Genomic DNA, 17,780 nt, shown 5'->3' on the forward strand with positions numbered 1-17,780 from the left:
GACGCCAACAGCTGAAATGTCTGTCCATTGACTATTTCAGCCTTCCTCACTGGTCCTTACGGGCCAGGAGGGAATGACGGCGTCGTCAGAGGTGATGATGGCTAAAAGTTCTTGTTAAGGCTTTTTGATGGAACTTCAGCACCGTGAGGAAAAACCGTCAAGATGAGTGCTGTAGGAATGCTTCTTGGGATTTATAAGAAGAATAAGATGTCAATTTGGGATGGATAATTTTAATGTTCCTTTGTATCCCACCCCCTTGTGTGTGTTACCTGTTGCCTGTCCTGATGTGAGGGGATTTCCTGGGATCTCTGGGCAGTCTCCTGTAGCAGGTTTTGTAGCGCGTAAATTTGCAGAGAGTTCATTTTTTGCATTGTAGCAAGCTTTTAGGATCTTTGGTGTTAAGAGAAAGTGTAGTTGACATGTTGAAGCCTCGAAGTCTGTGAACTCTGCTGGGGTTAAAGGTTTAGTACTGCTTCATGATAAAAAATACTAGTACCTATTGGCATCACGGAATTCTGTGGGTTTTGGTTATGACTGCACGCTGTATCAATTGATCTCATTATTTTTAAATGGCTAAAAAATTAAGTGATTTCCGCATTTGGCATTTGTACGCTCTCCTTTGACGTAACTGCTTCTCTTTTCTTCCCAGTAGGAACGCCAGATGAGTTTTTCTTTTTCCAGCTCGGTACCTGGGCATGTCTGGTGCGTAGGTGTTACTAAATGAGAAGTCTTTCCGCAAATATCTATATCAGACCTGAATTTGTCTTTCCCAGAGCACCTAAGGAACGTGAAGTGTCTGGGATGCCCCAAATATTCTCAGGTGCTTGTGTCAAAGCTTTTTGCGGAGTTGGGCTGCGGTTGGTGCTCGGGGAAATAAAACGTGAGAGTGCCTGCCCATCGGCAGGGCTAACAGTCCGATTAGCGGGTGGAGGTGTGCGTAGCAGACCCGCTTTTTACGGCGCGTGCTGTTGGTATGCCATTCACAGCTGTTATTTTCGCAGCGCTGCTTTAAAAGCAGATGCCGGTTTGAAGGAAGCAGTGCGTCTTGTCTAAACTAGCCCCGATATTCAGATACTTACACAGCGGGAATTTGCGGGGGCAGTGGGAAAAGGAACAATGGTATGTGTGTCCCTTGGAATGCATTGTCTGCACGCTTAAAATAAAGCGCAGAAATATTGAACTCCAGAATGCGTGTGTGTAGACATGGATTATTTTAAAGGTAGGAAGCTATTTCTGCTCCCCTGTTTGGGAACACTGAGCTCTCGAGCTTGCAGGCAACATCTGTCAACTGCTCTTCCGAATGGAGCTGAGTCTCAGAGCCTTGTGCTCATGACTGAGACTTGTGGAATAGGCTTTACTAAAAATAGATGCACACATGTGTGCACACATAAGAGCAGATTTATAAAGATATTAAAATGTAAATGTGTGTGTATATATAGATGATTAGTGTAATTTAATACTGCCTTTATTCAGCAGGAAGGCCTCATTACGGTGCTTTCGGGCCAGTGAGTACACACAGATGTTACGGCTTCGGTTAGCAGCCGTGTAGCCAGGGTGGTGGGACAGCTGATGCGTGGCACCTTCCCGGTAGCTGGAAAGCTCTGGCTGAGCTCAGGGCTAGCAGCGCCTGGTGCAAGGAGGGAGCAGCGTAGGAGCGAATAAGTGGTGGCAGCGTACTGGCCTGATGAAAGCTGGATGACCTTCAGCCACCCTCTGGAAGCCTGGCATGCAACGTGAGGTGTAGACCAGCTGTTGCAGCAATTCTTGCCGCATAGCTGGGAAAGGGATGCCTTCATTAGTGGGGTGTCCCATCATCTTCTCAGGCAGAGGTGGTTCCGGAATGGAAAAGCAGAATCACGGTCAGTGGCTTCCTTGCCCTGTGGAGGTTTGGACAAAAACGGAGCGCTTGAGCAAAAATTCTTCATGAGGCTTGAAAAGCGCATGATAAGTTTCTGTTAATATGTAGCTTCTCAACAATCACACGCTGTTTGGAGTCTGATGAAAAATTTTCAGATGTTTGAGTTTGGTGTGTTTTTGAAGGTTTCGCTGTCACGGGTAGATGTATGTTTTGTTAGCTTGAAGAACTAGTGTTCTTTGCACAAAACTGAAGTATTTCTTGTGTATGCTTTTAGTCTGTCGCTCCCATGAATGTGCCTGCGATGCAACATCCGTACTGACTAACGGAAGACAGGGCTTCCTTTGCTGCGGGAAGGAGGGAGTTTCTGATCATTTGAAGAAGTGCCCTGTAATTATCCTTATAGGATGCCGGTGAACGTACGGAGTTGTTGGCACTGTAGCAGTACACCAAGAGACGAAATGGAGCAGCAGGATGGAAGGGGGGCTGTGTGGCACGATAGCAGTGTATCAGGATCACCAAAGTACTCTCTGAGCTCCAAGAAAGCGCTGTGTTGATTACATACCACGTGAAGAAGTGATCAGAACTGAGCTACAAGAAATAGCTCTTGATGTGGGTTCATCTGGAACTGGCAGAAAGAAGCATACTCAAAATTCCTGGTCAAATAGCCCATCGAGGTGGTGCTTAACGCTTACTGAAAAAGGGCCTTTCCCAGTGCTCTATACGGAGGCGCACGTGGGTATTAAGAGCTGTTTTTTCATGAGGTCATGCTTGCCTTGTGGAGAAGGATTACTACTTTCCTGGTTTTCTTCGTAAGTGTCATGTTCTTAAGGACACTGGCTTTTTTGGTGTCCTGGTACGTCATAAAGCTATAGCGGTCACAGTTGTGTTGGTTTTGTTTTTGTTTTTTTTTTTCTCCTAGCAAGGAGCGTGCACTTGAAATGTTTAATGAGGCCTTACTGCTGTCCTTCATTATGGACTTGCAAGAAGCTTTTTATTTCTTGATATTGCTTGGAGCCTATCTGCAGGGCGTTGATGGTGCTACTTTGAGAGGGACTGGTTTTATTCTGTATTTTCAGTGGATTCGTAGTCTATAAAATGGTTCGCGCTTGTGCATTGGGCTTGCCAACTATAGCGCTCAGACGGCTATGCAATTTCAGGAGGCGTGTAACTTCTGAAGGAGGGTCTCTCCGGCTGCAGGTCAGCCTGGTTTTGGGGAGGTACTTGAGACATCTGGATGCCTTTCGGCTCTAGAATTAACGGAGAGCACATGTGCACAAAGTGATCCAGGCATCAAGTGGCCCAGGCTAAGATAGCAGCGGAAGTATTGCTGAAGGCCGACGCTCATTCAGAACGCAGATGAATACACCTAAATTACTGTTGTGTGTTAGATCATCTGAAATGCAAAAAAGCCAGATCTGGTATTTTAGAAAACATTATCATGTGGGCGGATAGCCATCTTGTTGGAAAGGGGCGGGGGGGAAAGGTTAGCAGCATTTGTGTGAGTAGGTGGGTCACTGGAAAAAAATTTGCACTTCAACCTGTTTATCCAGCTTTGCGGAAAGAGAGACACAAGGCCGCCTTGCTGGCCAAGGTCATGCGAAGCTGAGAGCCGAACTTGCAAACTGGCTTCACATTAGAAATAAATTATGCCTTAGGTTACTCAGCTTTATTAAGAACAACTTTGCATAATGACTACAAAGCTAGTTATGGGACGGTGCCGTAATGGAGACAGTCGTGTTGGCCTTACAGCCCCCTCCTAGGGCTCCCAGCTCTAAGGATTAGTTTTTTCAAAAACTGTCCTTTTTTAACCCAAGATTACATTTAGTTGTTGAGGAAGTTACTAAACATCTGACTGTCCACATTGTGTAGGTATGTAAGAACCACTAGGATCTGTTCCTTCCCACATGTATTTCTTCATTCATTTCAGATTTTGGAAATGTACGGGAAAACTGGATGTTAATACTGTAGCTGAAAATACAGTTTTATGTAAAGATTAGCTTTATAAAAACTTATTTTTGAGTAGTTATTTGTGCCTACGTGACAATGGATGTCGAAATTCGGCCGCCTCTCCGTCGCAGCCGGGTTTTAATGCGTTGGTAAGGAAGCTTTTTTTACCTCGCTGGTTTGTGAGAGCGACTGCAGTAGCTACTGTTCCTGGTTTCAGCGCTTAGAGGTGTGGGTAGTGGTTATTGCATATCAGTATACCACTAAAACCCTTCTGCTCCTGACGTTCTGTTCTGCTTGTCTGAGACTTGAGTATGCAGTCGAGTAGCTCACCGGCTGGAGGAACAACATTTGGTGCTTCTGTATGTTTTGACGGTATATTGAGAAAATCTTACTGTCTGCATATCTGAAATAGGCATAACTTTGTTCAGAATATCTTTGTTGACATTCTTCTAGTCTGTCTTCACAAACTGATTGTCAGCAGTCTGAAAGATGGTAAAGGTACTGGAAGATTCCTCAGCCTTATTTTGTTCTACCTGAGTAAGCAAATAGGATATTTTGAATTCTGCCAGCTACACTGTTTCCTGGTTGGAGTTTCAGGAATGTGACACGGTAAAGCATAAATAGGACATGGAGGCCCGTGAAATTTTTCAAGGTTGACCTTAAATATGCGTAGGAAAAAAAAACCCACAAAAACTCCAAAACATTGCTAGTTAGCTTGTTAGTAAGATCGCAAAAGTGGATGGATAAGATGAAAGAAGTGACTGTTCGAGGTGAGAAAGAGGTGTGAATTTCCACTTGCTGAGCTTTGTAATGAGTTAGTCTGTCAAAGCTTTAGGGTTTTACTTCTGCTAAGTATCTACTGGCTCACATAGCGGTAAATGCTATAGAAAGTCGTTTTAGCAAGTATTTTAAGGACAAGTCGTTTGTGCAGTGTGACGGTCCTGTGCACCTTTTGAGTACTGAAGTCTCGGATGAGTTCGATGGAAATGGAAGGCTGTAAGGTACAGCTTTTACAAGTCTTCAGTGGTTTAATCCTGGACGGCAGCTAAGGCCGACACAGCCGCTTGGTCCACTCACCCCCCGTGGGATGGGAGAGGGAATCGAAAGGGCAAAAGTGAGAAAACGCATGGGTAGAGATAAAGACAGTTTAATAGGTAAAGCAAAAGCTGTGCGTGCAAGCAAAGCCGAATAGGGAATTCATTCGTTACTTCGCATCAGCAGGCAGGTGTTCAGCGACCTCCGGGAAAACAGGGCTCTGTCATGCAGAATGGTGACGTGGGAAGAGAAACGCCATTACTCTGAATGTGTCCCCCCCCTTCCTCCTTCTTCCCCAGCTTTCATTGCTGAACACGACATCGTATGGTATGGAAAATCCCTGTGGTCAGTTGGGGTCAGCTGTGCCGGCTGTGTCCCCTCCCAGCTTTCCGTGCACCGCCACCCTACTCGGGGCAGGGTGAGGAGCAGACGAGGCCTGGGCACTGTGTAAGCGCTGCTCGGCAGGGACTAAAACACCAGCGTGTTATCAACACTACCTCCAGCACGAATCCCAAACATAGCCCCATGTAAACTACTATGAAGAAATTGAACTCTATCCCAGCCAAAACCAGTACCGAGTCTCAAATGCGGGAAAGGGGATAGAGATAAGTTGATTCTAATGGTACAGCACATGATGAAAAGGATGTGGGTATTTTGAGGGGAAAACAGCGTCTTGGTAGCTCTTTGTGGCAAAGTGTGAGAGTAACAGAGATGAGTCGGGGTTGTGAGGCCCAGGGATGCAGTGCCTCCTTGAGTCACACCTCGCAGGAAGGCTGTGGGATGTCCTTGCCAAGTTTACGTGGGCCGATACAGGTTGGCTGGATGCGGTGCTGCTGTCATCATGCAAAATGATACTTTCTTTGCTTTTGCTTTGCGCGTGAGTCACTTGGGAACTGCAGTCAGTCCATATTCAGGTCTGGAGTGCTGGCTGTGTGACCGGCCCAATGGTTTCTTCAGTCACTTTTTCTGTGGCCTCTCAATTTATATTTGAGTTGGCTCTTGAGGATGTGGAACAAAAGAAGGAAAATGGGATTGTGGCGTTGTGCTCTCTGCCTATGCCTGGTAGCCTGATGTACTGTTGTCTTGAATATGTTAGTGGCAATTTTTAGGTGGTATCTAAAATTTACTGACAAGTAAGCTCTTTAGCTTCACGGAAATACTGAAATGGCTAAGGGTGACGAGGTTCATATAATTGTATTGCCAAAGCCGTTGACAGCCTGAGCACATACGCAGTTTGCTAGGTGATTACATTGGGTCACTGTGCCCTTTCTGTCAATTTTTAAACAGAGGTAATGTAAATTTTGGTGCTCTGGTAAAGAAGACCACCCCATTTTATGTTACTTTTCAATGGAAAGGCCTCAAAGTTGGCGAAGCTGTTGCTCGTTGCCCGGTAGGTGTAAGGATATGTGCTAGTCAGTCAGTGCCTGCATACCTGTCGTGGGCCCAGCTGCGGCGTGTCGTGGTATTTCTGGTCCGTGGGAAGATGGGGAGGTCCTTGGGGGATGCTGTGGGGCAGTTGTGACTTAACTATATCAGGAGTTTAGGCAGCAACCAGAATTGTTGTGATGGGTGGTAAAGAATGGAAGTGTGTAGAGAAGGTAGTGGCTTAACATCTAGAACTTTTTTGTTATCTTCTTATGTGCCATAGCTTATGGCAGGTTTCTTTAAGCTTTTCCAGATACATTGTATTATGGAAAGCCGAGGGTATTTTCTGTCTTCACTGATACAAGATAAGAGAAATTTTTTTCAGCTTCTGAAAATGTTGGTGAAATGCCAGCTCCTCTGCTGACGGGCACTGCAAGCGTGGTTCTGTCCAGTCTGCGATCTTGAGTCTCTGGGCAAAGCAAGTACTCGTTATTTCTGGTTGTGTTTCTGTCCAGGACAAGGCCGTGTACGTACCCACCTCCTTCCCCCCAGCCCTGCCACAGATAGCAGTGTTGGATAGGAGTTTCCATGAACACTTACAGCACTGATTATTGCTTGTTTCGGTGCATCCAGTGCAAAGTTTTAACGTCAGAAATGACTTAAAAGGTTTGAAGTGTAATGGTTCGGGGTTTTGCTGAATAAAGATTCCCACACGAGTGGTGGCTATTAACTTTCCTGTACATACTAATATACTCGTTCAAGCTTTGTTCAGAGTTACGCCAGTTGGCTCTTTGATGAAAGGACTTCTATAACGGTGATATTTACTAATGGAAAGTTATTCAAGGTCACGTATCTACTCCTCAGCAAAATGGGGAATAGGTCTGCTTTCAGAGCTCTTGCAGGGTTCGAGTATTAGTTCATATTGCCACCTAATGGCGAGAAGAGCAGTTGGCTGAGTAGGTAGATTTTTTTCCACTGCTTTCTATGGATTGTTTTTTCCCAGTCGTGTCTGCCGCGGTTACGCAAAAGCAATTCTGAGGGAAGCCTGACATCTGGCAATTTGTTCTCGTCCTCCTGCTAGTCATAGAGAATTTTAAGGCTATAAAACGGGTTAAAAAGATAAGAAGTGATTTTTGTCTTTTAATCGTTAGGCTGTTGTGCTTTACTGGAGTATTGCTTTATACTTTTGGTCAAGTATTGCTGCTTAAAAAGGAAGTCTCTTTTTATTGAGAGGACAGTACAAAAAAGTCTTCCGCTAACGAAAGTCTGCACGTCACTCTTAACATAATTCCCCAGGCTGGTGTTAGGGCAGCCCTATAGGATCGTTTCAGCCCCAGCTGGAGTTTGGCATTAGAACTTGAGTAACTTCAGAGCAGGCGTCCTCTTAATGTTTTGGCAAGGCCCTATGTAAACTAGGTTAAATATAATAATTTTGCAGAGCTTAGGCTCTTGTGTTAAAGTTGGCAGTAATTCTGTTTTGACGGCATAGCATCTCATTCGGCTAAGTGAGCACTTCACTTAAAAAATAATAGATATTGAATCTTCAAGAAAATTTCCTAATAAAACTTCTTCAATTGTAAATTTTTATGTGCACGTTTGTTCGAGCACATGAGACTTGGATCCAATGAAGTGCTTTCTGCTTGATGAACGCTGCTTGCAGGTGATACCAGGGAACACGAAACGCGGGCATTTCAGTTGACTGCCTGATTACCGCAGTAGGTAATCATTTTAATGTACGTATTTCTGTCCTGATTGTACACCTGAGTTTTTCCACTAGTTGAAAGTTCCCGTGGTAATAGTTGGCTTACTATCAGACAGCAGTTAATTAAGGAGAGCATGGATTGACATGAGCTCTTCCGTGAGATGGGTTTTCTGCAACTGTGGGAAAGCTGTGCGTGTGAACCTGGAGGTGATGCTAATGTAATCTGCTTGAGGCCTTGAGCGGCAGTTAAGACGAGCAGAAGACAGATAAGACAGGAGAGCGTTGCCGTTCGGTTTGCCTGAGCGTTTGGAAGTACTTTGTGTAGGCTGTTTCACTTTGCTTCTGTCTGTAATTCCTGTCTGCGTGATTCTTCGCTGCCGGCGAACAGAAAAAGAAAAACCTTATAGTGGGAAGCTGGGGGGTGGGCTCGAGTATATGGCTCACAGTTCATGCCGCTGTCGGACTAGGAATGCGCCGGATGGGAGTAGTTGTGGGAAAAACGTTAATTCTTAAGTGCCTATTTAGTATGGGTTTAAATAGAAACACTGCGTTAGAGTTGGTTGCTTGCACCGTCTGTGATCGCGAGGAGGCTCTACCTGTCGTGAGGCTATGCTGAAACGTTGCGTGACTTCGCCGGTATCTCTCAAGGCTTTCTCTTCTCTTAGTATTTTAATTTTTATGTTTTAAAATGCAGGTTTAGGGAATTAATATTAACCTTTATCAAATATTGGGGGATTTAGAAATTGTGAAGATCTGGAGAATGCCTTCACTTTGTTCAGGTTTCTGGACGACTCTGAAAGTACTTCAGGGTTGATACCTGAACACATAGTTTGCACTAGGGTTTATGAACTTATTTGAATGTGAAAATCCTTTTCAAATATTTTCGTTTAATGTTCCAACAAACCATTAGGATCCTTACGTTTCTGGCAAGAATACTTCACCGATGTGAAATGGATTGAGGTAGCAAATATTAATAACTTTGTAAGTGTTCGTTACTCTTCACTCAATGACTGACGAAAAGACTTTCTTACTCATTTCTTAGCATGCAGTGATGTTGCCTAGAGGAATAGCAAAAACTCAAGTAGCTTCATATGCTTCTACTCGTTTACTTCCAGGTGGCTTCTCAACTGTGTTTCTGGTACGTACCCATGGCGGGATACGTTGTGCACTGAAACGAATGTATGTGAACAATGTGCCGGATCTCAACATATGCAAGAGAGAAATTACAATTATGGTAAGAAGCCCATTATTCGTAACTGAAGAACATACCAATTTGTAATATACGTATAGCAAATGCCTCTTTAATGACAATCGCTTTTAGAATCCCTTTTCTTTGGACCTTGTGGTCCTGATTTTGCACCGTTAGTTTCAGAACCTAATGCTGAGTTTAGGGGTGGTGCGTGATTAACTTCTAAAGCAATTCTGAAAAATGCATTTGATACCGCAGTCAATTTGGTCAGTACATTTCTTTCAGTTCTGCAGTGGTGACTTAAATTCTCGAGGCCTCTGTGTGCCACAGCCTGGTTAGCTGAGTGACGCTGCTGGTGGCTTCCACAAGTATTGGCATCTTGAGTAGGCGCAGGCACGTTCTTGAAGTTGCCGTCCGATGTTGAGGTTACTGATGCGAACGTAGCTCAACTCTCCTACGTTACCGCAGTTTCTGTTACTTTTCAGCAGATGACTAGCAAAGAAGGAGAAATTGGAAGGTTTAGTGAGGCACACTGGGGTTTATGATTGTTTGGCAGGTAAAAAAAAAAAATAAAAAATTAAGGAACAAAAATTAGTTGCTTACTGGGCAAGAGAAAATCTGATATATTGCTTTCCAGCAGATACTATGAAGACTATTTATCTCCATCTTCATACACTTCTAGCTTACCTGCGTTCTAATTGTAGCAACACCTGTTTTATTATCTGATAGAAGAGGTACTTTTATGTTAACTTATCTTACAGGCAACAACTCTGTAGTACAGATGCAACGCGTGTATAGTCAGATGTGAAACAAGCATTGTTTAATTCTGCATGTAAAATGATTCTAAAAGTTGTTTTTTTTTTTTTTCCTTGGTGACACCTTCAGTTGCTTGTGTGTAATAACTTTGTAAAACTTTGTAATAGTTCAGACTGTAACAGTTGTGGCTTTTTTCTAGCTGCCTTTTTTAATAACTGAGAGAGACTGTTCTTCAGTTCAGTTTAAGATGGGCACAAGTAGCTTGATTCTTCCGTGTCTCCTACGTGTCCAGGCTCTAGCTATGGCTACTGCACAAGGTTCTTGGAGAACGCGACTGTTGGGATGTGTTTGCACGGTCCCGCCAGTAGCACGGCAGTGTTCCTTTCTGAGTGGTCATGGCATTGTGTTTGGTAAGGAGCAGTCACTGCGACATGGCTGGCAGCGGTGACGTTATGGTCTGTCCTTGTGCAGTCTCTCAAGAGCAGCGGATGTGGGACGGGGAACTTGAAATCGTAAATGGTTGTCTGAAAACTTGTACTGTCTTTTATCCGTTTAAATTTTGCGGTGCTGAAGTGTAACGTGCATTTTCTTTTCCAGAAAGAATTATCTGGGCACAAGAATATTGTGAGCTATTTGGATTGCGCTGTTAACTCTATAAGTGATAACGTTTGGGAGGTACTCATTCTCATGGAGTACTGTCGAGGTAAGAGTAAATGCAGGGAAAATGTTTGTGTTGATCGCCTGGGGTTCCTTACTTAGCATTGTTTCCTTAATATAAAAGGTGAACATGGATATCTCATAGCTGGAATCCAATTAGTTCTTCTTGCTTTTCAGTTTCTCTGGCTGTTGGGGCTCTGAGCTGTTGAACACTGAGAAACCGTAAAAGTCGGTTTCACATGGCTTTGTAATTAAGTATGATTAGAAATGGGTAAATTATTTGTGTAAGAGTAAAGTGAAATTGTTCTGTTCTGCTGTTTGTGCTAATCAATGTGTAGCTAGAACATAGCTCGATAGTAAAGATTGGCAAGCTTTTCACTGCTGTTCTCTGTTATTTTTGTTTTAGATGACAGTATTAAAGATGCTTTACTCTTATCTGACAGGTGACTTGTTAGAAATGAGCATAGCGTAGTTCATGTTGATAATGCTGGCCAAAAAAAATAATAATCCTGTGGTCCTGCGTTATAGTGTAACTTTGTTTCAAACAATCTGTAAAAGCGGGTAGTTTCTAGTTCGAGTTTTTTTTTTCCCCCGCCTCACATACGCCTTGGAATAAACTTGCCACTGAGTTTAACTTTGGAACTTTTTCTAAAACTTAAGGTAACTAGGCACTGCCCTCGTAATACGAGACGGTGGCTAACCCAAATAGGTCATGATATTAGAACAAGTGCTACCAGGAGAAAGTAAATATTTCTAGACGAGAAAGAAAACCCACCCCATTGTCCGTAATGCTCGAAGAGTACTTTGAGTTGGGATTGACGCTGGCTTTATTTGCAGTAGAAGCGGCAAACGTAACAGCTTGTGCGATCTGTACCGTAAGGAAGTAAAGACAGTATTCATCTATGTTTTGGGGAAGGGAATAAGGAGATGGCCAAAAATGTGGCCGTTCATTTTCAAGTTTCCTACCCTGCCTGTGTGGGTGAATTTCTGTACCCTTGTGGGAGCTCACTTTTGACTCCCTGTTGGTAGCACTCTTTCCTTAATTGTAATGGTCAATAGGCACGTGGATGTCAACTGACAGATGACTTGACACTGTTAGGTTTTTTGTTTTCAGAGCATCCTTGTTTCGAGGGAATGCTCACTGAGGCCCTGCAGATATTGAGTCTTGCTTCATCTGTTAGTGTTAAGTGAGCGTTGTGGTAGGAAGAGCCTAGTGTTACCTGGTAAAATTACTTCAAGAAACAGGGAGATAATGATTCCCGGTCTTAGAGAGAAACTTGTGAAGAAGTTAAGTGAGGTCATTCTGGAAGGGTGGATTCAGGGCTCGTTTTTTCCTCTTTTTTTTTTTTTTTTCTTTTTCCTTTGCCTCCCAGAAAGACAAAGAGACAGGGTGTCTAGAATAGGAGTTAAATTGAAGTCAGTTGGCTGACAGGATTTTGGCTATGGATCTAAACGCAAGAGACACTTCTGAGGTAACGTCTTTGTGTGATGGGTGCTTCTTTGGGTTTGTGACAATTCGTCCCAAATGGGTTTCAGTCATAGAGACTTTCTTTTCATTTGAGACAGAAATTCTTCTGTCTAGGATGATAGAAGAGTGTGCATTTGGAAAACCAGGTTTGTTTGATTGAAATATAGTGACTGTGGAAATCTTCCTTGCATCTTATTTGTGGACTTTTTGCATATAAATTAGTCTTTACTTCTGCACCTGATAGTAATTACTCAAAAAACCCCCAAACCCTTCTTGTTTTTTTAGCTGGGCAAGTTGTGAATCAGATGAATCGGCGTCTGCAGACAGGCTTTACTGAGTCAGAAGTTATGAGAATATTTTGTGATACCTGTGAAGCCGTTGCCCGGTTGCATCAGTGCAAAACACCTATAATTCACCGGGATCTAAAGGTAGGAACTGAATAAAAAGGAACATCTAGGTTAAAATCAATGATCTACTTAAAAAGCATTGAGAATATAGGATGCATTTCACTAAGACTGACTTCTAGTGAGGGAAGCGCTTGCTCTGGGTGGAGCTGTATACAGAGAAACTAAGCCATAGGGCATCACTCATTGCTAGTGCCAAGTCTATCAGTTGGTTTTTCTGGAAGCTTTCCCGTCTGCGTGCGGGAAGGCGTAGTAACAGTGAACTCGGAATTTAATGCGGTTACTTTCATCTCAAGTTTCTCTGTGACCATTTCCTTTCAAGGTGGAGAATATACTGTTAAACGATAGCGGGAACTATGTTCTCTGTGATTTCGGCAGTGCCACGAACAAATATCTTAATCCTCAAAAAGACGGCGTTAATGTGGTGGAAGAAGAAATTAAAAAGTAAGTTCACTTCTAAGTGGCCTGTCATAAGCAATGATTATGCTGCTAGTAAACTCCGTGTGCTATGGTGCAGTGTGTACGTATCTTGTTAATATGAGTTAAACTTAAGGGTTGAACTTAAGGGTTGAATTTGAAGGAATGTTGACATAAATATAGTAAAACAGTGGAACTACATGGTAACGTAGATTTCTTCCATTTAAGCGCAGATTGTTTTTGCAAAACTGAGACTCTTCAGAATAAAACTGTTGGAAAAAAGCATGCTGCTTTGAAATTAAGTCGTTGAAAAATATAGGTCTGCTTACTGGCCATTTTAGGAGTTTGATATTTTAAATTCGTGCTATTTCAATACAGCTAACAGTTTGAGAGAAAAAGAACTGATGTAAATAAGAATTGGATTGGATTTACGTAGAGTCTTATTTATACAGTGAGGTCTGTGTTTATTCTCCTAAAAGGGACGAGAAAAAATTTTTACCTTGTATTACAGGTGCACTCTTGAAAACCTGTACTAGTGTGGTTTTACCCCTTCAGGCTAACTACTACAGAGGAATAAATACAGGCTACTTGTTCTCAAGTTATACAGAGATACAGGGTTTTTTACCAGCTCTGAAAAATACTTTGACTTCCAGTTTAGTAACTATTTTGAAATGTTAGTTTTTTGAAGTCCACATTCTGTATGTTTCAATACACGATAGGGAATACTCTTGTAGGACTCGTCCATGACATGTGTCAAATGACTGGTTTTTGCATTATTTAAGCCAAGTGACTCTTGCAGAAGTCACGTGCTGGGGAAGTAACATGAAAAGCAAATTTTAGCTGACTAAATATTTATTCTTGTGCGTGATAATTTTATGTTACTACTCCAAATATTCTCTATGATGCTGCAAATGCAATGAATGACTTGCATTGCATAAGAGAATTCCAGGCGCATGTATGAAACGCGGGTGTGAACGGTGTGTGCGTGGCAGATGCAGGAAAACCACGCTTTCCGTTCTGAGGCACGCTTTTCATCTATCTCCTTTTTTCATTACATACTGCTAGGTATACAACACTATCGTACAGAGCTCCCGAAATGATCAATCTTTATGGAGGAAAACCAATTACTACCAAGGCAGATATCTGGGTAAGCAAAAAATCAGGTACTATGAAATATGGAACTAATTGGGGGTGTGTGTGTGTGTGTGTGAAAAGCACCGTTGACTAACTGAAAAACTAATTCTTTGGAAGTGAAGTACATCATGCAGCTATACAATGCAGAATATAGTAGAGGTATCTTTGGTAGCTGTGTTTTGTGTCAAGAAAATGAATGCCACGTACAATGATCATTTTGAGTCAAGGGGGTCGTGATTTAGAATTTCACACTTTCCGTCGGCTCAGGTTGCTGCTTAATAGCGAGTGGTGTTTCCTCCTGGAAACCTGTTGGCAGCATGGTAAGGGAAGGTGTGTTCATGCCGTGATGTGCAGTGAAGTAAATGAAGACTGAATTCAGGGGAAACGCTGGTGGTATATCTGGGTGGTGGGACAATGTGCATGCAGCTCTTGGGCGTGCTCTCATTTTGGTAGTTTGCGGCCTAACGTAGGAGTCAGTAAGGAAGAAAGCCTTTGTAGATCTGCTTTATGTATCGGCTTGTCACAGCAACAGCGTTTTGTAATGCAGCTTCTACATAACAATGTGAGCATGGGCTGTAGCTAGGATGCAATTTGTTTCTTGTTGGTGCTGCTTTATTGTGTACAAGGCTTACTCTCATTGCTTTACAGTGCCTGTATTTGTTTTTTACAGGCACTTGGCTGCTTGCTGTATAAACTTTGTTTCTTTTCACTTCCCTTTGGAGAAAGTCAAGTTGCTATTTGCGATGGAAGCTTTACCATTCCGGACAATTCCCGATACTCTCATAGTATACACTGTCTGATAAGTAAGTATCTGGGCAGCAGAGCAATTCTTATGGCTCATAAATCAAATGAAACACAGAAGATCCCGCTAGTGTAGGCGTGTGACTTGGATGGGTGGTGCGGACTGGCTGGGTTCTTGAGTGAGCAGCGGGAGTTGCTCCTGGCTACCGTCCGTCCTGCAACTCCTGCGCTTGCCCTTGAAAGGAGGCTTGCGTATCCCTTTGCTCCACGGAGGACTGTGCCCCAGCGTACAGAACTCAGGTGCCCGTCTACGGAGGAATTTCAGAAACCTAGAGGAATCTTCTTTGAAATGGCGCTAAAAGTAAGCCAGGTGAATGAAGTACAAACAAGGTTTTCTCCTGGACAGCTGACATGCTAAAACCGGCTCCTGTCTTGTGGGCGTTTAATGGATGAGTTCATGATAACTTCAGAATTGAAACAGAATAAAACAGTGCAAAGACCCGCCAGATCAAATTGTACTTCTCAACTCAGAAGAGCTTTGTTGGAGTTAAAACAACTTTTCGGTTTCTTTGGGAGGCATGGATGATTTCTTTTTTTCCCATTAGGTGGCCATAAACCACAAAGGGACATGGGGAATGGAAAGACTAGCTCTTAATTTAGTCATAGTTCCTATTTGCTCTTAAGTGTGTATTTTCTATGGAATGTCAGACGGCCAATAGTATTTTCTGTCCAAGTCGGACAGTTGTGCTTAGATGAAATTGAAGTGCAGGTTTAGTTTAGAAACATAACTGTACTGAGGTGAACTGTGCTGGGGGAATTTTACAGTAGTTTCGTGGTTTATGAAAGAACAAAAACCTGATAGAAGTTTGTGCAACCTTAACTGTCAGAAATGAACTCTGACAAAAGTTTGAAAACACGAGTATGAAGGAAAACTTTGGCCAACAACAAGCTCTGACGCTAGCGATTAGTCTGTTATCCAAGTACAGAGGATCTAATATTGACGGCAGTAATGGTGTTTTCAGTTGTCTGTGGTTTCGACTTTGAGCACGTTAACTTGAAAGTGCGACTGACAGGATATGAAAGATTCGGCAAGTTCGAATAGGACCTCTTTTAATTTATTTCTTAGTTACAAATGTGTTGACCACATAGTTTATGCTTTTATATAATAGGAAATACCGAATCCAAGGTACTTTTTTGAGCACACATTCATAATTGAGAAATAGCAGTTACCACGGTAAGCGTTTACCTTCTGCAAATACTTAACTGACAAAATGAGACTGATTTTCACGTGACAAAGTTCTTTTCTCTGTGTCACTCTGCTACTTTTAGAAGAGTACAGGTTTTAATCCTGTCTCCTTGTAAGTATGAATGCTGATTTATTAAGATTCGATGAACTGCGGTGCCAAGATGAGCATTACCGGCACGGAATAGATGTGGGTGGGTAGGAATCTCATCATGTAAACTTCCCATCTTTCCATTTGGAATGGAAGCCAAAAAAAGCTGCGGTTGGTCATAAAAGGTATTTCAGGGACTTCTGGCTTCGTCTGAACATTCTCCACCTCCGAAATCTAATGTTTCAGAATCAAGTGGCAGGAGTTGCGTCATGATAAGTGTTGTTTCCACTTAATGGTGCTGTCACTGTTAGTTTAAATCGGCTTTATTTTGTAAAACCCATTAAAAGTAAAACTGTGCGCTATATTGGCCATGAAATAATGGCTTTGAGTAAAATTGTGAGATCTGTCTAAAGTTATACTAATTAAAAAAAAAAATACTTCAAGACTTTTACAAAATCTTGTTTAAGGTTGGCTGTACTACTGAACAGTTTCAGAAATGTAGCTCAATTTTTCTCAACAAAACGGAGAACTTAGATTATTTTTTTTTTTCCATAGGTTGTTCGTTTTCTTTGTAGCTGAACATATTCTTAGAGGCTCAGCTTGTTTAGAAAATATTCTTAAATATACGACACTGTGCATAGCCTACTAAACCTGCAAGACAAAAGATGCTGTAGAACCTTAGCCTGACGCAGGTAGATGTATCTGTTAATCTTCTGTTAGCTACGTGGGATTTCGTATTAACCCTAGGAAATTCTAGTACTATGAGTTGCTTTTACATTGTTTGTCTCTGAAGTTATTAATTACTTCCTCATTTAGCTACCTTTTCCACAACTGAGTGTCAAAATATCAAACAGCATACATCTTCTCCAATTAGATTTGACCCTAGAAACTGTTTGATTTGACAAAAAGGACTGAAAAACCACCCCAAAACCAACAATAAAAATTACTCTTCCGGGGGCAGGCTTGTTTGGCGGAGGTGCTGAATTTCTTCTTGCTGGTAGCACGCTGTCTCAACAGACGTTTTGATGAAGTGATAACAGTGATAACTTGGTCTTACCAATTTTTGCAGGATATATGCTTGAACCTGATCAAGAACAGAGACCCGATATCTTTCAAGTATCTTACTTTGCCTTTAAACTTGCCAAAAAGGATTGTCCAGTGTGTAATATTAATGTAAGTAGTCTTGAATTTTTTCTGTGTTTTTAGTGTAGGTGGCATTGAGAAAACTCCATCAAATCAGCTGAGAAAGATCATTTCAATTTCCTCATAAATCTTGTTCCTACATGTAAAACATAGAGCAGAATACACTTCAGGTTGCTGTTGCGTACGTACAATATCAGCTCTCTAAACAAAATATTTTTTTATTTTGAGGGCAAGGCTTCATGAATTATATTTATACACACCAATACATGACTTGTGGTTTTAACCGTTGCTAATACCTTGTGTCTAATACCATTAGTATGAAGTATACTACAGAACTTAAACTTGTTGACAATAGAAGGTTTAATGTCTTAACTGTAGTGTCATGGGCATTTATGTTTGTTCTAGATAAACCCTTTGCCTTAATCGTCCTTAGCAATTATGTTAATCCATTGGAAGGACTACAGTGAAGTGGAAGGCAAACAGAGTAGTGCCTCGGTTAGCCTGCGTTCCCACCCTTGCTTTCCATGTAGTTTGAACTTGGTTGGAAAGCCTGAACTGTCTCTCAGAGATCATCTCATTCGCAGAGCTAATGGCTGTGCAATGGAAGTTGAGGGCACATCAATAACGTTC

The 17,780-nt window shown here is 42.3% G+C and overlaps 1 protein-coding gene across 8 annotated transcripts in view; it reads left to right on the plus strand.

The window, feature by feature from the left end:
- Positions 1 to 17,780, plus strand: part of BMP2K (BMP2 inducible kinase) — a 65,779-nt gene that overhangs the window by 16,016 nt on the left and 31,983 nt on the right. For 4 of the 8 annotated variants that reach the window (XR_015699772.1, XM_087736866.1, XM_087736869.1 and 1 more), the window contains exons 2-9: positions 9,023 to 9,141; positions 10,145 to 10,262; positions 10,454 to 10,555; positions 12,263 to 12,405; positions 12,704 to 12,825; positions 13,864 to 13,945; positions 14,603 to 14,735; positions 17,077 to 17,180. Coding sequence is in view for 7 of the 8 variants with exons in the window: in XM_087736866.1 (XP_087592992.1) it covers positions 9,023 to 9,141; positions 10,145 to 10,262; positions 10,454 to 10,555; positions 12,263 to 12,405; positions 12,704 to 12,825; positions 13,864 to 13,945; positions 14,603 to 14,735; positions 17,077 to 17,180 (923 nt within the window). In the remaining variant the exon portion in view is untranslated. Of the gene's footprint in view, positions 1 to 9,022; positions 9,142 to 10,144; positions 10,263 to 10,449; positions 10,556 to 12,262; positions 12,406 to 12,703; positions 12,826 to 13,863; positions 13,946 to 14,602; positions 14,736 to 17,076; positions 17,181 to 17,780 lie in introns of all 8 variants that reach the window. The other 4 variants (XM_087736868.1, XM_087736872.1, XM_087736871.1 and 1 more) reach the window with 3 other exon arrangements.

This window comes from Nipponia nippon, unplaced genomic scaffold (genome assembly GCF_047370975.1).
Source record: "Nipponia nippon isolate SJK-2023a ecotype South Korea unplaced genomic scaffold, ASM4737097v1 scaffold_6, whole genome shotgun sequence".
Classification (NCBI taxonomy): domain Eukaryota; kingdom Metazoa; phylum Chordata; class Aves; order Pelecaniformes; family Threskiornithidae; genus Nipponia; species Nipponia nippon.